Source organism: Grampus griseus (assembly GCF_964374135.1).
Source record: "Grampus griseus genome assembly, chromosome: 8".
Taxonomy (NCBI): domain Eukaryota; kingdom Metazoa; phylum Chordata; class Mammalia; order Artiodactyla; family Delphinidae; genus Grampus; species Grampus griseus.
Genome location: NC_139002.1, coordinates 43,697,150 through 43,721,242, shown reverse-complemented (window position 1 = coordinate 43,721,242; position 24,093 = coordinate 43,697,150). Strand labels below are relative to the sequence as shown.

The window sequence follows — 24,093 nt, the reverse complement described above, 5'->3', positions numbered from 1 at the left end:
CTTTCGTAGGGTACTCCCTTTCCCATTGCCCCAGGTGAGTACTTACTTCCTAGGGGGTAAGAGAAGAGCAAGATAACTACACTAGTTCACAGGAAAGGACAAATAGCGCAGAAAACTACTGTTTAAAAAGAACAGCATGTCTACAAAATAACCAAGCTTTTCCACTCCCAAGGATATACCCCCCCAAAACACAAACATATATTCACCCCAAACTTGTTCAAAAATGTGCATAACCATTTTATTTTTAATACTCAAGGCCTGTAAACAATTCAAATTTCCATCAACAGATGAATGGATAAATAATTGTTTATCTGTACCTGGAAAATTAACCAGCAGTTTAAAAAGAAAGAACTGCTGATACACACCTATGCATATATGACAACTCAGATGAATCAAAAAATTTATTAGACTTAGTGAAAAAAGCCAGACTGCCCTCCCCCACCAAAACAACCTGAAAAAACATAAGCTCTATGATTTCTTTTATACAACATTCTAGAAAATCAGAGCATTCTTTAGTGATAGAAAGCAGATCTGCAGTTAGGAGGGGTAGAGAGCAGGACAGAATGATGGACATATTTGTTATCTTGATTTTGATCATGGTTTCACATGTGTATACATATATCAAAACCAATCAAGTAGCATGCTTTACATATGTATAATTCAGACTGCTTCAATTGTAACTGAATAAATTTAAAGAAAAAAAAAAAAGGAGGTCTGTCTCTCTGGCTTCAACTAATTTCACTTAAAATGTAAAACTTGTGGTTGGAGTGGCCTTTCCAGTAATTTTATTGAGGCTTCATGAATGTCTACTGTGTCTACACACAAGGTTTCCTATGTAGTCCTGAACATGCCAAGATTAGTTACAGAATGTCTGCAAATCACTTCATCGGGACACCTGAAAAAACAGAGTATGTTTAGAACAAAGTTATAATTTCCAAAGGGTATTATTGAAACATTAATTCCTTGAGGTATTAATTTCTATTACTCAAAAACGTTATAACCATTCCTTGAAGAATCACAGGGCACATTAATGTAAAGCTTCTGAGAAGTACTAAAGTCAAGAATCCAGTGTAAAATTGAACAGATACTTCCTCAAACATTTAATTAGAGCACATCTTTTAGAGCAGAGCATGGAAAACATACTGGAAAGACTTAGAGAGGGTGAAATAGTTGACCTCAGTCATTTGACTTCAACATGAAGTAGAGGTCCCAGACAGCCTGGGGTATGTATATATATTCTGGGATTGCGGTCCTGTTACTGTCCCTTAGGCCAAACCCCTAGCTCACTGACTCTCATCTGTAAACTGAGGATCAATTCAATGCTTCTTAAGGTTCTTTCAGATTTATGAAGTTAACTTTTTTATCTAAAGAATTCATTTTTCCTTTCTGTCTCCCAGAAGTACAAAAGGATCAGAGTTTGTAAATTATAGAGTAATAGACTTCAGAGCAATGAAGAAGAAAAACTGACTTATAATTAGCAATGAAAAAAATTGCAATTATGGTGGTCAAAAAAAAAGGGTGGGATGGGTAACTTAAAAAACAAAGGGGATTCTGGGGGGGAGATAAATTAGGGGTTTGGGATCAACATATACACACTACTATATATATTGAATAAAATAGGTAAACAACAAAGACCTATTGTAGAGCACAAAGAACTATACTCGATATCTTGTAATAACCTATAATGGAAAAGAATCTGAAAAAGAATACACGTGTATACGTATGTATAACTGAATCACTTTGTTGTCTACTTGAAACTAACATAACATTGTAAATTAACTATACTTCAGTAAAAAAAAGAAAAAAAGCTATGGTTTTCTTTACTGGAATTAAACAAACAGGTTGGCCAACCAATCATCTGGTATGTTGCAGAGAATATCTATGCAACAAGTAGTAGAGTTTAAAAATAAATGACTTTTATCCATTCAGTGACTATTTTCTAGGCATCTGTACTGTACTGTTAAGTGCTAGAGGAAAAAATGAATCCTGCTCTAAAAGAAATCCCAGTCCAGTGTGGGAGACAGCGGAAGCAGGCAATTGCAACATAGGGTATTAAGTGCTGAAAGAATGCTAAGCATTGAGTGTTTTCGAGGTACATCAAAGGGCATCCTAACTTAGCGCTGGATGACAGCGCAGCCAAGTCCCAATAAATTAGCCTCTATTATCACACATATTCCAAGAGTCAGGAAGCACAGGTTAGAAATTATTGCGCTAGTCTAAGCTCACTGGGGAAAGTTACTTGCCAAAGTGAAGTACACTGTGAACTCTCAGTCTTCAAGTTATGAAGCAAAACCTATATTTGTTTCCTTAGGAAAAAACATGCTTGTTATGCTTACTCTTATTACTCTTTTATCTATGCATATTAGGTTAATTAATTAGTAGCCCTTCAAATGAATAATTGTACTATATTGCCATTTCTAGATGAAACTGAAAGATCATTTTCATCCATACCCAGATATAGTCAGAAATATACCATCTAGTCAGAAATATACCATCTTGTATTCATTACCCTGTTTTTACAAACATAATTGGAGACAAAATTGTATTTGTTTGTGAGGGATTTTCTAATTAAAATTAGATACTATGCATTTTATTCTCATCATACAAGTACTACCAAATTTGGAGATATGTAGTAAGCATTATAAAATGTTTGAATAATTCAATCTATTAAACTTATTTTATTCTATAAATTCTTAATTGAAATGTCTTTAACATTTCTTATTTAGTGAGTCTGAATCCCATATTTTATGTCACTTGTGCTGCCACAGGCTTTATTTTCTACAAGACAACCTTATTTCTTAGGCCTAGGTTACACGGAAAAACTTTTAAAGACAGAGAGAGAAAAGACTCTATGTAACATTAAACAAATTAAAATTCAAGAACTATATCAACTAATAGAAAATATGCTTTATCATCAGAACATCTAAAAACATGCATGCCTTTCTTCATCAGGAACTTTATTCTTCCTAGGTATTGTGCCTGACAATATTCAAAGATAGCTGTGAAATAGACTCAGTCAGAGATGTATTCATAACACAAAGTTGGACTAAGTGAATTCAAAGTTGGACTAAGTGAACAGTGTCACTCATCCCATTACCATCCTTAGATTCTGCTTTGCTCTCTCACTTGCTACTATTCAGTGGGGTCGACCAGATGCCTGAGGAGCTCTAGCCTCATATTTAAGGGGAGGGTCTGTGTCCCTGTGAAGTAGATGGCACCTGATGGCAAGCACAGTACTTCTTTCATGAAATTTTTTGGAACTAGGCCACTACAGTGATGCTGACATGCTGATTTTGGATAATTCAAGTTGTTTGTATTGACAGAAATGCCACACAAAATATTTTCTCTGCATGCCCTACGGACATCCCTTTTCCACCCTGGAGAAGCTCACCTTTAAGTGGAAGACACAGTATATGTAAGGTAATAATTATTCTACAGTATATGCAAGGAAATAAATTATTCATAGTATTTTCACTATGTATCTTTAGGCACCCAGGGCAAGAAGAGACCAGCTCTGCTTAGTGAAATTTGGCAGAAATCTGTGCATGATAGGCATGGCAACTGAGACTTAAAGGATAGGCAAGAGTTGACCAGGTGATAAAAAGAGAGTAAGAGAGGAGGTAAAAGGTAGGTAGTGGTGAGAAGGTATGCTCAAATGTATATATGAGATGTGTATAAATGAGATGTGCACTAAAGGGTAAAACAGTAGTGGAAAGGTTAATAAAGCATATTGGCAGGTCCCAACCTGGACTCGCTCTAGGCTGGAATCAGGAATTTGTGTTTTTAAGTATCATCTTTACCTAGCCCAATACACTCATGGGAACTACTGGGAAAGAACATAGGATGATGGTGTTTCAAGCTAGGTGGAGAGATCACCTACTTATAAAGAAGTATTAATTTTACTACGTTTCTTAATGTAATATCTTTGTCATATAAGAAATCTCCTTATATCTTTGTAAACTAAACTTTTTTAAGCATTTCAAATGTTCCAAGTCTTCAGCTATACTCTGTGCTGAACAAGATAATATTAAAACAAAATTCTTGTTTATTTCTCTTAAAATGATTCATATGAACCAAAAAATACATTGATTCATACATTGTTTTGTTTTTCTGCTTTTTCTCCCTTCTACTTCTCACCCAATTCTTAAGGCTTAAATAAAAACATGTTTTCAATGAGCAAATCTGTAAACAAAACTAAATTGTGTTCCTAAAGAGAAAACTGAAATGAGTACTTTGCAAATGGCAAGCATCATACATTGATATGCAGAAAATATATATATATTATCAATCTAAATATGTAGTTGCGACGTGGAGGGAAAGAACACCCCAATTATTCTTATTTTCACCATAAAATTGATTCAAAAGAAAAACAATGCATTTCACAGAGCCATGCCTCAGTCCCATATGCAATTCTGATCCTTAATAAGGGAGTACAGCCAAGCCTTTATGATAGACCATCTCCGCTACACAATCATCCTTGTCCCCGAAATACAAGTTAAAAATCCTTCAAGGGCTTCCCTGGTGGCGCAGTGGTTGGGAGTCCGCCTGCCTATGCAGGGGACACGGGTTCGTGCCCCGGTCCGGGAGGATCCCACATGCCGCGGGGCGGCTGGGCCCGTGAGCCATGGCCGCTGAGCCTGCGCATCCGGAGCCTGTCCTCCGCAAGGGGAGAGGCCGCAACAGTGAGAGGCCCGCGTACCACAAAAAAAAAAGAAAATCCCTCAAATACAGTTTCTTTTTCATTATTATAAGTGTAAGGTTGAGAAAAAGAAGAAAATAGTAAGAACTGTACTAACATCAGGGCAAAATTTTGAGATATTCAAGTGTGCTTTAACAAATGAATAGTCTATACTGAGATTTCATGGACAATATGTTTGAGAAGGAAAAGTAAATTAGAAATGAGAAAGAAGACATTTCAAGAAAGATAACTTATTTTAATGACTGTTTCTCCTTTTTTTCCATGGGTTTTAAGATCACAAAATATCCTACTAAATTACTGAATTAGAAGAACTACACTGACACTCAGAGTGCTTGGTGTTTCTTTCTAACCCTTGAGGACAGAGAACTGGTCCATATGTATTATCTCCAATAGTACTTGCCAAAGCAGTGGGCACATAGCAGGCCCTCAACAAGCATAAGGCATTATGTTATTTTCTTTGAAAGAATATATGAAAGGCAAATGCATTTGCTTACTTTTACTCTTCATTCATCTGAACCCTGACTGTTTGCCCTGTCCCTCTGTTTTCATTGCAACTGTATGCTTGAACTCCTAATCATTTGTTCTCATATGCAAATTTTCCATGTTATATTTTAGCATATATCTAAATGCTGTGTAATTTGATGATGCTTATTTTCCAAGATTTCCCTGAATCTTCAGAAGCAGAAATGAGTAACAACTTACCAGTTGTGAAGAGAAGTTTTCTAGGATCCTGATAAAAAGGAAAAAAAAAATTGACTGAAAAATAAAACACTGATAACATAAAATTCTGCAATGAGTCTGAGAGAGATAAGAGCCATGTATTAGGTATGTAAGAGACTGTTCTCCCAATGGAAATAAGACGCAATTGAATTTCATAATGTTTTTACGATATCACAGGAGATTATAATACATACAAAACCCAATTCCAAGAAGTTTAGCTATCTGAAAAAGGAAGAATATTGTATGAAGAGTCAGAAAGCCTAGGCTTTCACCTTCATGGCCAGTTATAAGCTATTATAAGTTAGTGGCAGTGGCCTGAAGCCCACCCTTTGACCATTTGGGGGCTCAATACCTTACCTATATTGTGGAAACGTTAATATATACTTTATCTACCACAATTGCCAAACTGCACCTAACGAGTGTCAAGACAGTGAGAAGCAAAAGTGATAAAATATGTAGGGGGGGTTGTACTGTGTAAATTCAGTACAGAGAATACTAACTGAGAACTAAAATGTTTCAAAGGCTACTGTAAAAATAAGTGATGATATTCAAATAAGGAAGACAGGTTCCTGCTACTCAGAAATATAACACATTAATATGGTTATTGTAATATTTCCTTTAAACTACATTCCTGTGGTATAATGGACTGAAGTCAACTCCTTTTCTGTCTTCTGGAAAACTTTAGATCAATTCCCAGTAGAATATGGATTAATTTTTCATCCTAAGGGTGCCTAATATTGCACAACTTCTGAATTTCTTTCCTCATGCCTCCATTGAATCTGGGGTCAGGCCAGGCTATATACAAAGGAGGAAGCCATTTATATGATACAGTTTTAGGGGTCTTGAACAAGGACCATTTGCCCAAGAATAGCTCCTCATCCAGTTTAGGTCAAATGAATTCTACCATTGATGTTAGAAACATGACTAAAGACTAATCTAGAGTAACCTAATACACAAAAAATTAGTAAAAATACAAGATGGGGTCAACAAAGTGGTAATACCAGAAATATGAATAAATAACTATGGAAACTCAGAAGATGGAACAATTAATATTGCCAGGGAATGAAGATGGAATAGAAGAAGAGTAAGAGACTGTTTCACAGGTGACAAGATGAGGCCAACTGAGCTAGGCCGTCAGGAATGCACCACCATCACAAACTGGAGGATGGAGGGGGTCATTGGAGATGTGGAGAAGACAGGATGAAAGCACAGAGCAGAACAATAAGGTGCATGTCATAAACCCATCATTTCCAGAGACAATTCACAGAATATAACCGTTTATATATGTAATATATGTGTGTGTGAGTGTGTGTTTGTATATGTGTGTATTTTTTCATTTTCATCTAGTACATGGCCTGGTACCGTCTAGGTACCCAAAAATATTTATTACAAGAAAGAAGAGAAGGAGGGGAAAAAAGGGAAGATATGAAGGAAGAAAAGGAAGGAAGGAAGGGGGAAAAAGGGAAAATGTAAATCAAAATGAGTTAGCATTTTTCATCCATCAGATCAGCAACGTTTTTTTACAAACAAGTGAAGTGTAGAAATAAGCATTCTGATAAAATTGGTAGAGTGTATCAAGCGGTGAAGCTTTTTTGGAAGGTAATTTGTCCATCAAAACTAAAGATGTGCATAACTTTGAAACCCAAATTCTACTTCCATGAATCTGCCTAGCAGAAGTGTACAAAAAAATAAATTTATTGGCATGCAGTTCATGACAAAAACTCGGAATCAAGCTAAACATCTGTGAATAAGGAAAAGGCTAAAAATAAATTATGGTGTATTCATATGAAGAGGATGAGGTAGATGTATACTTTCTGATATAGCAAGCCACAATACATATATTTACAAATTGCTGAAGAATATATATCATAAAATACCACTCAAAATATCTTATAAGAAAACATAAAATCATTCACTGCGGTAGTTTTGGAAGAGAAGCTTTTGCTTTTCATTTACTTGGGAGTTTTAAAATATTTTCCATTGAGCCTATATCTCTCTTAAAGTGAAATAAATTTAATAACTAGAAATCTTAAAATGACTAAAATGTTGGAATATTAAGCAAAAGTATATTGTAATGAAATGATAAGATTATTGTAGTTATCGAAGACATGAATTTAGAAAGCAAAAGAGAGAAGCAAAGAAGGAAAAGGTAAAAAAGGAAACTGCATAGCGGGAGTAAGACACAAGTAACCCCATGTGATTTGGGCAGAGGAGGAGAGAGGAATGAGAGAAGTGATGGGAGACAGGGAGAGATGGAAGCTTTGCTGTGAAATCATTACATGGGAAGAGCTCCCACTGGCATGCTAGGGAGCTAGACTTTTCCATGGTTCTTAATGTTAGGCGCACTCTACAATCACTAGTGAGCTTTTTAAAAATATTAGTGCCTGGCCCTAACCCAGATCAATGAAATTACGTTGGTGTTTTAAAAATACTGGTATAGTTATGGGATTTATCCAGGGCTGCTTGTTATTTTGGTTTCGTGATTTATGTCTACGCTTGTTTGTTGTTACTTTGACCTCTGTTTTGTTTTGGGAGGGAGGTCAAGCACATGGTCACAGCAGTATTAATCTAGAGAACTCTGGTGATATGTAAGGGGAAGATGGAGAACAATCCATTAAGTCAGTACCGCACTTAGCAGAACGGGGTGGGGTTCTGATCGCACGGGACCCTGAACATTTCGGTGTTGATGCAGTCTTGGCTTTGGGAATCAGAGGCAGCCTGAGGACACGATGAAAATGCCGAGCAACACACACCTAACTAGGGCTGTACGTGTGTTGTTCATTGGTCCAGCCCAGCACCCTGTACATATAACTTCATTTCATGGGCAGCTTCACATGGAGAAAAGCACCCCTAAGTTAGATACTGCCCACTATAGAATTCAGCTCAAGGTCACCTACTATAAGGATTAAAAACAAAATAAAACAGAGTAAAGCATTAAAACTCAATAATATTTTTAAGTCAAATCAACTGATGGTCCAGGATCCTCAAATAGTCAACCTTCTTTTCTGCCTTTTTTCCCCCAAAGCACTGTATGAGTTACCGAAGGAGTTTTACCCTGTAATGGCACTATCAACAGTCTCCACTGAGCGACAGGAATTAGACAAAAACTGTTGGGAGGCAGAAGGCAGATCTGAGTGGCAACTTTCTGAACATTGCAGAATATAAAAAGTAGACGCTCTCTGAACTTTCATTTTCGGCGGGAGAGACTGTGAAATAGTAATTACCTCTATTTCCTACTGAAAAGAATAAAACTCAACTTGACAAGTGCATTTTAAAAGCACTGAAAAGGAGCAGCAAGGTACAAATTTTCTGTGAAAATCACAGACCCTTACTAGTCATCTCACGACAAGTGAAAGGAAAATGAGAAGACAGAGACCACCCACCTCATCTCGGTATCTTGCTGCGTTCAGTTCAACAAAATCCTCATGGTAGTTCACTGAGAAGTTGAGGGCATTCACCAGGTGGGCGGCCACGTGCACACCTATAGAATCACACCAATCACTGGGATTTTCACATACGCTCTATAAGAGGGAGTCAGTTCCTCTCCTTAAGTAAACACAGGTCACAATTTGACAGCTTTGTATGCAATAAAATGTTCAATTAAAAGGGAAGTTTTAAAAGCACAAAGAATCTTAATTATAGACAGTTTTAGTATGAGAAATCATGTAAAGAAACAGAATTTTCAAAGGCTGGAATAAAATAACCCTGGTAAGTCAAGAGTTAGAAACACACATACACACACTGGCACACATGCACACACATTATGTGTATAATAATATGGGAATTATTTGTTCATTTAAGCAGCTTCTGAATACAGTAATCCCCCCTTATTCACTGTTTCATTTTCTGCAGCTTTAGTGACCTGTGGTCAACTGTGGTCTGAAAACATTAAATGGAAAATTCCAGAAATAAACAGTTTATGAGTTTTAAATTGCATGCTGTTCTGAGTGTAATAAAATCTCCACCCATCCCATTCCATCCCACCCGGCATGTGAATCATCCCTCTGCCACGTACATCCTACCCGTTGGTCACTCAGTAACTGGCTTGGTTATCAGATCAACTTTCCGGGGTATTGCAGTGCTTGTGATCAAGTCGTCCTTGTTTTACTTAATAATGGCCCCAAACTACAAGAGTAGTGATACTGGCAATTCATTTATGCCAAAGGAAACCGTAAAGTGCTTCCTTTAAATGAAGAGGTGAAAGTTCTCGACTTAATAAGGAAAGGACAAAATTTCATATGTTGAGGTTGCCAAGATCCTTAGCAATGAATCGTCTATCCGGGAAAGTGGAAGGAAAAAAGAAATTCGTGCTCACTTTGCTGTCACACCTCAAACTGCAACTCATGTTTAGTTAAGATGGAAAAGGCATTAAATTTGTACCATAAGATACTTTGAGAGAGACGAGGGACCAGGTTCATGTAACTTTTATTACAATTGTTATATTTTATCATTAGTAATTGTTGTTAATCTCTAAGTGTGCCTAATTTAGAAATTAAACTTTATCACAGGTATGTTTGTATAGGAAAAAACAGTATATAGGATTCAGTACTGTCTTCAGTTTTAAGCATCCACTGGGAGTCTTAGAAAGCATCTCCCCATGGATAAGGGGGAACCGCTGTACTTTAGATTTTCCACATCTTTCACTTCTCCCATAGCTCCAAACCTGTTATATATCTTGTGTACTTCACTGACACTCAACCTAAAATATAGGTCCATGAAAAGGCTTTTAACCAGTTAACATTTTTCACAATCCACAGATTCAAGTCATAGTGTTTAAACCCAATAGCAAAAGTGTTGGCAACCACTTCATGGGACAAAAACTCAGGAGATGATGATCAGCATTTAATAACCTACCTACAAGGGCACAGTAATGAGTAGTCAACTGACTTAGAGATAAAAGTGTTAGGAAGTTATTAGAGACTTGAAGACAAATCCATTTCGGCATGGTCAGGGAAAAGAAAATTATCTTGAGAAGCCTGGACAAGAAAGAAGCTAATGACATTTTGCACAGAAATGTAATGCCCTCCTCCCTTCCCAGCCTTTCCTTGTAGGTGAAATAAAGTTAACATCAACAGCACATTGTAATGTATGGGAAAGAACAATATTTAATTAGCTAGAGAACCTGTTTTCTTGGCCACATTGCTTGCCTACTAATGCCTCAGTTTACTTCTCTGTAAAATGATGATGACAGAAATAAGAGACTTAATGAGATAAGTGAACCTACATTGCTTAGGAAACTATTACAATTTACACTGATATATGGAGTGCTGAGATTCAAAAGAAGACATGGCCTGGAAACTAGAAAATTCTATGACCCCTCCAACCTAACATACGACATGTACATAGGTAAGCCAAGAGTTCCAAATTACACACAAAGACAAATGAAAGTGAGAGAGAAGGGCTAGAATGCTAAATAACCTAAAAGTTATTTAAAGGATTAAATTCCTGCCAGTGACCAAATTAGAGGAGGGAAAAGGGTCCCATAAAAAATGGGCAGGGCTAGTGGGAAGCAGGGAGATCAGCTCAGTGCTTTGTGACCACCTAGAGGGGTGGGATAGGGAGGGTGGGAGGGAGACGCAAGAGGGAGGGAGGATATGGGGATATATGTATATGTATAGCTGATTCACTTTGTTATACAGCAGAAACTAACGCAACATTGTAAAGCAATTTTACTCCAATAAAGATGTTAAAAAAAAAATGGACAGGAAACTGAAAGTGGGTTAACTAACAAGCAAGGACAGGGTTCCAAAGAAATAAACAAAGGGTGTCTAGGTGAGACTCAACTATGGCACAGATATAAAACATTATAGAAGCAAAACTGTCTGTGTCCTATAGCTTCAGCACTTCTAAAATCTATAGGAAAAAAACTCCATTTTAAGTGAAAGGTTTACATGTTCATTACATATTATATGGCTCAAAAGTGCAAGGGCATCCTTAGAGAAATTACCATTCTTTCTGAATTCTCCTGAAAAAAAGTCCTAGGTAACAGCTGTATGAGATACAGCCTTAAGGGATACATTCACCTCCTTAAAAGGCTTCTTAGGTTAAAAGACTTCAGGGCTTCTAATTTTAGGAAAGAGAAAGCATTGCACTTTGCATGGATTTCCCCATTTAATTCTCATAACAAAACAATGAGGTAGGCAGAATCATCTCTATTTTTTTTTTTTTTGGCTGCAACTCTCGGCTTGCAGGATCCCAGTTCCCCAACCAGGGTTGGAACCCGGGCCCCCTGCAGTGGAAGCATGGACTCCTAACCACTGGACTGCCAGGGAATTCCCTCATCCCTATTTTACAGATAAGAAAACTAAGGTTAAGAAATGTGACTTACCTAAAGTCAGACCCCTAGTGAGTGGCAGAAGGCAAACCCTCTGGAACACATACTCATTCATGGCAATACTCCACACTATCTGAGTCTTTCAGCTGTTCTCCAACTGAACAGAATATTTGGACACAACTCCCATTTAGAACAAATCAAGTTATGAATGTGCCAGCGTTTCCCGATCCTTTTCCATTTTGACCTTTCACTCTCTCTAGCTGTAATCCAACCCTAACCCTGGCCACACCCTTGGTCCTCATCATATCCTGGACTCTTACTCCATTCCTAGACTTGAGCTATACTGGAGTCTTCAGCCCATCCCTGAGCCTCTCCCCATCTCTCACTTCCAGGGTGGGAACTACCAGTGGGAAGATGTTCAGGGATAAAACACTGGGAAGATGCCTGTTTTAACAATACTTGGCAATTTTAGAAAAGCTTAAAGTTTAATGATTTCTTGGCAATAGCTATAGCAAAACACTTCTGATTCAAAATGGCCATACACAAATATCCAGATCAAATGTCCCAAGTATCAAAACACCTATGTCTTATCAAATAATGAACAGATGAAAATGTCAGGTGCTATGCCACTGAGATAATTTACCCCTGAGGTTGTAAATTATAATAACTAATTCTATCCTAAGAACTTCATAGGCATGTTCTTACTTTAGTCTTAAAACCGTGAGATAGGTGCTACTGTTGATCCATTTTACAGTTAACAACAAACTGAAGGTCAGAGAGATTATGTCACTTGGTAAGGCAGAAGGGCAGCTGGGGATAGATCCTACAAAATCTGTCTCCAGAGTACCTGTACTTAATACATTAATTAATTTCTGTTTCAAAAATTTGAAAAGTGTCATATAAACGCTCAGAATAAAAACTTATTTTAAAATGACTCTTAAAAACCACAAGATTCTCACTTCATATTTTAACTTGGAATTGAGAAGGATAAATTTCCACAAATTTTGACATTTGCTTTTCTGCCCAAGCGTTAATATCAAAGTAACACTTAACAAATATAATTTTGATAGAATCATATTCTGTGAATGCACATTTCACATTCTAATTTTCACACATTTAAGTTTCTATCATATCATTACTTTTAGAGGTTAAAACCTTTTAATTACTTTCTTCCAATCTTTCTAAATGAAATTACTTAGTTTTAGAAAATAATCATTACCAGCTTGGGGGCCAAACTTTGCACATTTATATATATATATATATATATATATATAAAACACACCCATTTTCTGTAGCATCACTAGATAAATCTTTTTAAATACACAGAAGAGAAAATTAAGTTATATAATAAGAAAACCATAAACAATAAAAATATCATTCATAAAATGTGCTATTCTAACATAATATTTAACATCTTTTGGTTTTCTCACCTGAGAAAATACAGATAGTCACACCACAGGTTGTATGGAATGTTCTGCTTTTATCCAACAATCTTCTGGTTCTCCTGCTTGGAACCTAAATTAAAAGTATTTAATATGATAAAAATGATGCAGCAAATAAGATATATGCATGAGTCTTTGTAAATACGGCAGAGGCTTATCAATTAAAAATTGGTGAGATGAAGTATGCTATATCTAGTCAATGGAACACTCAAATCATTAAAGAGAATGTGAGAAGGCTTATTATTGATATGGAAACATACACATGATATATTGTTAGGTAAAAAAAAGTTACAACACATAAACTAAACTATGATCCTGTATTGTTTAAAATGAATGACATTATGTATGTTAACATATCTGCAGGCATTTATCTCAAATAATGGTTGTTCTGGCCGAGTAACATTTAGGAGAACCATCACTGTTTACTTTGCATATTTCTGGAATGTTTTAACTTTACAATATATACAATTTCCTTTTGTGGTCAAAAAATAAGATTATTTTTAAATAAAGCAATTTTATCTACAGGTTTAAATGCCTGCTTGATCTTACACAAAAATAAAATGTCAAGCATCTTTGAGTACCTATGTTTCACACTGGGGGATAATTCTTTAAGACTTATTAAATACTGAGAGACTTATGTGGGCACTTTTCATTTCCTGCCATTTATCTTCTCTTTCTTCACACCAAGCCAACGGCCAGCCACAGGGATCAAAACCTAGCATTTCACAATAATTGGCAACCTACAGAAAGAGTTATTTCCACAAATTACTGCATTAAAAGCAAAGAGTTTCTAAATATAATTATGTGAAAAGGTTGAGAAGTTTTACCACAGTAAATCCACTCACATGAACTTCACAGAACATCAAAATGACCTCATGTTAACAACTCCTTTTAAAATATCAGTATCGATCCAGCAGTGCCTAACTATCTTACTGAAGACAGGAATAAACACACATATATCACACAAACACACAGACACACACACACACACACACACGAGGATAAGAGAAAACAAAAAACAATTTCAGATGAATTTTAACTTTCAAAGGGCTTTTCTGTTTTCTTAAATCCTTTGTTTTATACTAAATATCATATATGACATCACATCTTAATCAAGAAATCTATTTCAAGCCTTTTACATAGCACAAAACAGGTATGTGTTTTAAGAAACTAACACCAATACCAGCAGTCATCCTGTATATTAATCAAAGTCCACACAGCTCTAGTTTGCTCACTTGAATTTAATTAAATGAACTACAAGCTCTCAGTGAAGAATGAGAAGGAGCTCAGAACTGGGGCTGATCTCAGCTATACCATTCACTAGTCTCAGGGTCATGGTCAAGTTACTTAAACTCCCTAGGCTTCAGTTTCTTCATCTGCAGTACCCACAGAATCATGTGAGGATTCACAAGTATTCAATATATGTGAATTTTATATATGTTAGCACAGTGCCTGATACTCTGTTATCCTCTGCCCTTACCTACTGTTGTAGAATAGCTCACTGATCACCTTGACATGCGACGTGGTCTTTACTATCATCTTTGAAGAAATCACTCCAGCAGAAAGTCAGACCATGCAAACTAAGTAGGACTAACGTGCCACTTTTACACTTGATTTCTATGCTGGAATCAGTGACGGATTTTTTTTCTTACCTTCTGGGATCCTCGAAGGTAAGCCAGGAGCATCCGGCACATGGGTAAGAGGATAAGGCTGCAGTTGAGGTTAAGAACTGATGCGGAGGCTCTGCTTAGACACAATCCTAGCTGAACAAATAAGGCAAGGGGCAAAACACAGTCAAGGACAAAAGTAAACTACAAGCGTGCTGCAGACCTCACCCGGCAGGACTGTGGCAGGTGCCAACTCCTTCAAGAGACCTGAATAACCCTCCACTTTCTCTCTCACCAAAAGAGAAACCGGTCTCTTTCTGCTCCGCGCTGCCATAAAACTTAGCCTCCTCTCATTTCTACTAGTGTTCCAATCACCTCACTACATTGTTTCAGTGCAAGGTCAATTTCTTATTGTACCCACCCTGGACTGTTCTGGGTGTTAAGAGCCCTAGACAGCTTCAGTAGATTCTGTACCTCCACACAGGTGCAGTGTTGAATCCTTTGTTCACTGGTAGGGTACCAAGAATTTAAAACAAAGCTTTTTCATTTGTGTTCTCTCTAGAACACTCCGAGCCTCCCCACAACTCCCTTCCACACCAGCAGCCGCCTTTAAGCTCTTCACCTTACTGACTCTACCCATCTTTCAGGGTTCATCTTAAGCACTCCTCCTCTAAAGTTCTCCCCTGACCCATAAAGGTGTGGTACATATATACAATGGAATATTACTCAGCCATAAAAAATGAAATCATGCCATTTGTATCAACGTGGATGGACCTAGATATTATCACACTAAGTGAAGTAAGTCAGAAGGAGAAAGACAAATACCCTATGATATCACTTATATGTGGAATCTAAAATATGACACAAATGAAATTATCTATGAAACTGAAATGGACTCACAGACAGAAAACAGACTTGTGGTTGCCAAGGCAGAGAGGAGTGGGTCAGGGATGGATTGGGAGTTTGGGACTTGCAGATGCAAACTATTATATGTAGAATGGATAAACAACAAGGTCCTACTGTATAGCCCCGGGAACTATATACAGTATCCTGTAATAAAAAATAATGGAAAGGAAGATGAAAAAGAATACATGTATATGTATAACATATATGCATAACGGAATCATTTTGCTATACAGAAGAAATTAACACATTGTAAATCAACTAACAAAATAAATTTAAAAGTTCTTCCCCAAACCAAAACCAAGAGAGATCCCAGATCAGCTGTGCCTCATACCAAGCTGATCATAATCACATTGTACAACATATTTTTCAAAGAATCAGTCCCCTTGGTATGATCCAATATTTTTGGCAACTAATTTTAAATCAAATTCTTGCTAGATTGACATCTACTGTTGTCTGGTACTAGCCACATTCTTCATATGATGAATGTATCACACGAAAACAAGAGATGGGGTCATATCTGTGCACTTGTCCTAAAATAAACACAAAACTACTTTATGTTAAGGATATCAACTAAGAAACTGGTGTAAGTCAGATGCTTTTCTTATCTTGAAATTGTTTATGTCCCTGAGATTCCCAGCTTAACTCTTGGCAAAATAGCAACTCTGTTACACAGTGTTTATTGTCAGCATACAAACTATTATTCCTGAAAGGGAGATGGAGTAATAAGTCATGTCAGGAAAGCCATAATTTTCATTGAGTTATATAAAAAGTAATTGATATTTCCAGTTAGACTATTTCTACACCACGAATTTGAACACCTCAGGGACACAGTTCAATGAGTATACCAGTCAGTGGACAAGTAGAAATAATCCTCACTGGACTATCTAAAAAAATGTTAAGTATAATTTTCTCACCTCAATGAGCAAAAGTAATATCATTTCAAAGTGATAGGTTTTGTTGTTTAGGCCTCCAGAGAAGGAATAATTATATCTTTTTGATATGGCATCTGCGTGTAACAAGAAAATTTTAGCTCCAGGGATTTTGGATAATAATTTTATTTGTAATTTTAATGTACTAGGACAATAACTCACTTAAAATATATCAGCTAAATTCTACCATATACGTTCAGGGCTTAAGAGCTACAAATAAATTATCCAAATTATCTTTGCAGTTTAGTGCTTTAAAGAGCATTCTTATATTTTTGCATTTTCTAACCATTTATTGCACGGCTGGAAGTGTTTTATTGCTGTGTTTACATTAACTCATACAGTAATTTAATTCAAAGTGGCTTTAAGTGTCCTGTTAGGATGAATGGAGTTTATTTTGGCATTCCACTTCTTCCTTATGATGCTGCAACATCTAACTGGAAATTCTACCCAGGACTCATTTCTTCATATATATTTATTCCTGAATATATTTAGCTCTTTCAACCAAGATGAAAAATTCTTTTTATTAGGTTATCAGAGTACAAAACTCCCTCATTCAGAAGCAGTCAAGAGGGTAAGGAAATGGAGACAGATCTCAGTTAAGTGACACAATCATAGGAAACCATTTTATCTACTTACTAGATGGGTAATAGTCTACAGCTAAGATTTGTTTTATTTAGTCATTATTAATTCATGACCTTCATAAGAATCAGCTGCTTCAAATGTTCACTAAAAAGAAATGACTGCCTATGTTATGTGCCCAGCCCATTCTATGTGGATGATGTGTTCTACCATTCCTAGAGAGCTCAACCTGCTACTCTAGTTTTCAAATCTCATTCAGGTTAGTTATCACTAGATGGCAGCGTTACTTTCACCTCTTACCTGTGAAGGTCTCAAACATGATTAACTGAAAATTCCAAGAGTAATTTTTTAAGCTATAAGTCTATTTTAGATGAATATGTATAAATAATACACAGTTTGGTCCTTGCTATGGACTGAAGGTTTGCGTTCCCCCAAATTCACATGTTGAAACCCTAACGTGATGGTATTTGGAGGTGGCGCCTTTGGGAGGTAATTAGCTTAAGATAAGATCATAAGAGTAGAGCTCCATGATGGGATTAGCACCCTTATTAAGAAGAGGAAGAGACCAGAGCTCGCTCTGTCTCCTCCACATGAGGATACAGCAAGAAGGCAGCCATCTGCAAACCAGGAAAAGGGCTCTCAACAGACACCAACTCTGCTGGCACCTAGATTTTGGACTTCCCAGCCTCCAAAACCGAAAGAAATAAATGTTTGTTGTTTAAGCCACCCAGTCTATGGTATTTTGTTGTAGCAGCCTGAACGAAGCCAGTCCTATAAGAAAGTATGCCATTTAAAGCAAGTTATAAAAGAATGTAATATCTGGGTATAACAAGTGCATGGTCATTTTCTTAAAATCTCAAACATTTTTTTTTTTAATATTAAATCTGTTACCTAATAACTATTCTTCTTGGGCTAGTTAACTGTCCTTATCCGTAAAATTGAGGGGAATAAAATTTTCTTATCCATAAAATTAATATAATATAATATGATATGATATAATAATCCTAGCTTGCAAGACTTTTGTGAAAAGTAAAACTGGTCTAAAAAATGCAAGCACTATATAAAATTAATTTATTGATTACGGTCACTGTATCACATCCTTTCTCTAAATGGTCTCTTCTGTGCTTCCATAGTAAGTGTTATCTATTCCACTTACATTATTCATTCAAGATATATTTATTATGATATGCACATATCACAAGGCACCAGGAGTTCAATAGTGAACTAAAAACAAAAAATGCCTTCTTCCTTAGGATGTTATATTTTAGTAGGGGAAACAGATATTAATCAAATAGCTGCATAATCAAATGTAAATTGTAACCAATACACAGTGACCAATGCTGTGAATGAGAAATACAGAGTATGAGCATGGCTAACAGGAAATGCAATCTAAATAGGAAGGTCAGGAAGGCTTCCTTGATAAGTGAAAAGTGAACTGAGATCTGGAGGGTGAGCAGAAGTCATCTAGGAATGAGAAGGACATTTGTGCAGAAAAAAACAGCATGAGAATGGATGTGTGGCAAATGGGAGCCTGGTGTATACACGAGAAATTAATAGTAGGCCAATATGGCTGGATTGGAAGTGGAGGAGAGTACAACATAAAACCGGAAAAGCAGGTAGGGCTAGACCTTGATGGACTTGGTAGGTCATATTAAGAATGTTCATCTTTATCCTAAAGTCAATGCAGAGCACTGTGTTTTGAGTAGGGCGGTGGTAAGAAGCGATTAGTATTTGGTAATGATAACTCTGAACGAAGTGTGGAGAACAAGTTGGAAGGACATAATTGGGGCAATGACAATACTTTGTGTAGTTAATCATCACAGAAGTGAAATTTTGTTTGAGACAGGGACTACATTTTATGGTAATTATATCTGAGCCTTACATATAGAAGGGATTCAGTTTCAACTAAATATTTATTTATCAGTAAATTTATTTTGCTAAGTAATTTCCTAAAACATATACATCTAAGATTGGAGAACTAAAAGGGTCTAACCCACATCCCACCGTCCACCCAGTGACTAACCTCCTCTATAACAGCCCTGACCAAAGGTAACCCACCCTCCGCTGAATGTGTCCAGAGACAGCAGACTGTTCTACTGTCAAGAACTTCTATTTTGTTTTCTTACACTTACATGAAATCCATGTCTCTGTAACTTCTACTCACCAGGCTACTCTGGATAACAATATTCCTAAATAGACATTAAAAAACTGAAGGTAAAAGTAGGATGGTTTCCTAGCTCAATCTTGTTTCCTTCAGGCTGAACACAATTCTTTAGGCCTCTAAAATTCTTGATATACATTTAAGACTCCCACATCATCTCAGTGACCTTTCCCCATTCACCAGAATTCAGTATTTACAATCGTGCTCTCCCTCACCAAGGACACCGTCCAAGGCCTGCTGATCCTAAGACAGTGTTATATTGTGGGGCAACCATGCAGCATAATGGCTTATCTGGTGTTTGCAACAATTTTCTCACATGACTTGCTATCAAGCAACAAAGAAAGAGAGGTGTGAGAGAGCAGGTACATAAATGTAAGAATTTATTGGTGTCAGCCCATTATGTTATACTGGGTGTGAATGCCGTATTTTGATACTTTTCCTTCCCAATTTTACCTTAGCTGAATATTTTACAAATTCACGTTTCCTCATCTTCATCCAAGTTCTTGACAAAGCTATTAAATTGTAACAAAATTCTTTTGAAATAGTTGACTCTAGAAAGGACTTGAAAACTACTTTTTCTGGTAAATTAACTTTCAAATGAACATTTTGCTCTCAACTCAGTAATTTTAGGGCAATATAAAATGACATTCTACATGTAAATATCTATGCAAAACTGGTGTTCAACGGGATTTGAAAAGGCCAGAGTAGTATTAATAGTAAGCTTTAATAATTGGTCCGTTTTCTAGCTACTTCTTGGTGGGTCAACAATTAGTCATTTCCAGGAAAAAATTAAAATAAATGTTATCATAGAGGTTTATTAAAGATTTTATATTGCGATTTGGCATTTTGCGTTTGTCAAAAAGTATGTAAATTTGTATTCATTAAGGTCAATTTTATGGACTCTTTTCCTCCAAGGAAATATTTTTAATCAAACCAAATGAAGCCAATTCAACACCTAATTCTTACATATTTTATAATCATAGAACTTAGCTCTTTCATGAGGCCTTGCATATCATCCAGGCCAACCATTTTGCCTCTATTTGCACTGTTAGTTCGTAAAGACACAAAGGACTAGAACCCAGGCCTCCATTTATCCTTTTGCTGTTACTTCCCTGAGAACAGAACAGGACAGGTCACTCTCCAAACAAGAGATGTGAATTCAGATGCCTTATGTAACTCTTTCCAAACCATAATACTTTCTTACTCTTTCAGTTGCTTAGCCTCTTATCCAACCAGTAGGTTTTCCTGTCATTTTGTGTAAATCTTTACCTAAGATTTCCATAATCTAACTACACATTGAATTCACTTGATGGACTATTTAAAAATAAACATATCTCTGTTGTACTTCCTGAAATTCTGATTCCTTAGATCTGGAGTGGGGCCCTCAGGAGGTACAAGCAGGTTTGGCCATCACTGTTTTAGAATCCACTTTGAAGTCAGACAAACCTGGATTTTAAGCACTTCTATTAGTTGTGCGACCTTAGGTAATTTTCTTACCCTTTCTGTCTCATTTTCCTCATCTATAAAATGAAAATAATCACCCCAAAGGGTAATGGTATTAAATGAATATATATATACTAAGTGTAGTACTCAGCATATAGTAAGAAGTAAATAGAAGCTATCATCCTGGTCCCTGGCCATCCACAAATTAGGTCTAGTTACAGAATGTAAATGCTCTTATGGCATAGTTTCCTGGAAATCACTCTTTCCAAGCCTGTCTTTTCATCCTCACCTCTCGTTATAGTTGGAGCTATGGGAGCTGAGCTTTATTCCACTCAACTGTATCTAAAGAAGACAGAGAGAGCTCTAGGTAACTAGTAGGTGTGCAATAAGTATATGGTGGATGATGAATGAGTGTGCCTCTGAGAGGATCCTTCAATGCCCTCATTTTGGAAATAAAGGAAAAAAGAATCAAAACCAAAAGCGATTACCCAGGAGATCTGGTTCACATCCAGGACCAGAGCACAGGACCTGCTCTTTCCTGCACACCACATCTCCCAGGATATCAACTCTACCTCCACGCCCCCAGCACCCACCCTTCTAGAGACTGGGATCAACTGTATGGAACTGAGCAACACCCAGTTTGAAGGAAACCCTCAGGGACACTCTAGCTCTCTGATAAGACTGGATAAGTCACCTAGTCCAACCTTCTTTTCAACCCACCTTGTATTAGAAGCCTGTAAATAAGCCAAATTGATGATGCCATAAGGCCAGTCAGCTATACTTTCTATTCTATGACTCAGTTCAGCTCCTGGATGCATTATCCAGACCAGCTCTTCCAAGCTTTCCCTGCATATCTCAGTTGCCGACCCACAGCTCATGCTGTGGCCATTCCTTCGCTTTGTGATGGCTTTCCACCTCTTCCACTCACTTCCATGCTAACTACCAGATGAACTCTTTATTATTCTTCAAGTCTCAGCCCGGGGTCATTTTCTCTCTTAGGCCTTGCTAGGGCCACATCCCCGACAGTATCCTCATTTACACCTCCAAATTTTTCCCTTTTTCAAATATCCTGAAAAATTTGGAGCATCTTTCTCAAAGCTTCCCTCCTGCCTCTCACCATACCTCCTCTGGAACACTTAACCCACTATATTGTAATGGTTTACCTATTTATCATATCCTTATCTCCCCCACAAAGCCAGCAAGTGGCAGCATAGTAAGTGGACAAGCCCAAACTGCCTCTTACCCTTGGGAACCTCAAAAACGCATGGTCAATACTAAAGAAAATTATTTCAAAAAAATACTCCTTGGGGAAAATATTCCTTTAGCAGTGAAAGCCAAAGAAAGTGGTCATGAGGCAAATACAGGAGCAAGAAGAGACAGCCCTGGCCTTCCCTGGTGGTGCAGTGGTTGAGAGTCCGCCTGCTGATGCAGGAGACACGGGTTCGTGCCCCGGGCCGGGAAGATCCCACATGCTGCGGAGCGGCTGGGCCCGTGAGCCATGGCCGCTGAGCCTGCGCGTCCAGAGCCTGTGCTCCACAACCGGAGAGGCCGCAACAGTGAGAGGCCCGCGTACCACAAAAAAAAAAAAAGAAGAGAGAACCCCATAAAGTAGTCTATATGAGTTCCAAGGCAATGGTAGGAATTTTTTAATTGTCTTTATAGTAACCAAAAGGGTTCATGGCAGAAAATCAGAACAATTTATTTTTCCTCTATCTATAAATCAAAACTGTGGTTCTAATTTAAATGTTTAGTTTGTACCATTAATATATTATGATAAGGATATGAATATAGAATATGATGAGCATTCCATGGGGGCAAGATTGCACTTAAGAATAAAAAAACGACATTTCAACGAAGGGCTACTTCAAAAGTGGATTACCTAACTATTTTGATAAGGTTTCGTACGGAAACAATAATGAATAACATGTCATGAGCAACCAGAAAGTCGTTAATAGTAATTGGAGTAATTATTTTTTAACATAATCCCAATATAGACTACCAATTCAGTGCTCTTGGGGTACATCCAACAGCTCAAGAATGTCCCTTCATGCCATAATAAAAAACTGTAATTCATTCCAAATGATCCTAGCTGGTTTCCGTCAACTAACTGCCCTGGAGACTTTTAACTATGATGTAATTTTTGACTCAAGTTGACCTTTCTTCCCATCTATAAACTGGTTTTTTTTTAAAAAAACAGTGTCTCTAAAAGAAGCTATCAGTTCCAAAGAAGGAAGCTGGGGGAAAAATTTTTTCCATATAGCTCAAGGGACCACCAAAAGTCGAGTGTCCATCCTGACACTTTATCCAGATATCCTTATGCTTAACTCAAATCTTCCCTTTTATATGTCATCATCCTTCATTCTACCTTTTCTAGAAATGAACTTTCTTTCATTTTCAGTGGGAATGTGGTCTTTTCTTAGACATCTATTATGAATTGGAAGGAAATGTAGCTATTACAGAGAGAGATGAAAGCAAGATGGATAGATGGTATAGTTCTGTCCTGATTTTGTCTACCGTGTCTTTCCTGTACCAAAAGCCCAGAGAGCAGAAGAGATTCACTTCTAGACTATGTGTCTGTCTGGAAAAGTTAAACTTCAACATAAATGGCAGTCAGAACTGCATATGAACACGTTCATGGGTTTCTAAAGGCAATGCTGTCTACTTAACAGTCACCAGATTAAAAGGTATGAAATTCTTACCACAGTTAACACCTGTGACCTCTACCAAGGTCACTTGTCTCCAAAACCTAGCACTGAAAAATTTAACAGAACAGTAATAAAAATGTCCTCTACTTTCCCTCATGGAATTGTTCTAAAAGGTAAAAACATATAAAGTAAAAATTATCTGACCTCTTTAGCTGACAAACATTATTAAAATGGAATTTTAAAAATTCATCTATGACATCCCTGTGGATATTCACACCTATCCCTTTTCTCTACTCCTTTCTAAGGCCCAACAACAAGGGCCTCAAGAGTTACAGAGCATTTGATTGCACGTCATTGTTACATTTTCCTCCTCCTACAGAAATGATCCATGCACAGGGGAAAGCACTGAGGAGTGAAATGTATTTTGCAGAGATTGGTTGGCTAAAAAGCTGAGAAAGGCCTTGTTTCTCCTACATCACAGGTCCAGCATATCTGATCACAATTACTGAGTATTTAGCCACCTCTAAGCTACTCTTCATCAGAAACAATCATTCTTGTATCTTTCTTCTTCATCTTCACACCACTTTCAATTTCTCAATATTCCTCCTAAAATTTGGAAGCCAAAACAGATATACTAGTAACCTGAGCATATGGAGTAATTTTTGGAAGGAAACAATACTCATAGCAA

At 37.0% G+C, this 24,093-nt stretch overlaps 1 protein-coding gene across 1 annotated transcript in view; it reads right to left on the bottom strand.

Moving 5' to 3' along the window:
- NOX4 (NADPH oxidase 4) overlaps positions 1–24,093 on the bottom strand; it is a 149,277-nt gene that overhangs the window by 108,107 nt on the left and 17,077 nt on the right. The window contains exons 3-6 of the mRNA XM_082660474.1: positions 14,788–14,898; positions 13,124–13,208; positions 8,803–8,900; positions 5,402–5,429 (exon numbers count right to left, since the gene is read on the bottom strand). Coding sequence (XP_082516600.1) covers positions 5,402–5,429; positions 8,803–8,900; positions 13,124–13,208; positions 14,788–14,898 — 322 coding nt within the window. The remainder of the gene's footprint in view (positions 1–5,401; positions 5,430–8,802; positions 8,901–13,123; positions 13,209–14,787; positions 14,899–24,093) is intronic.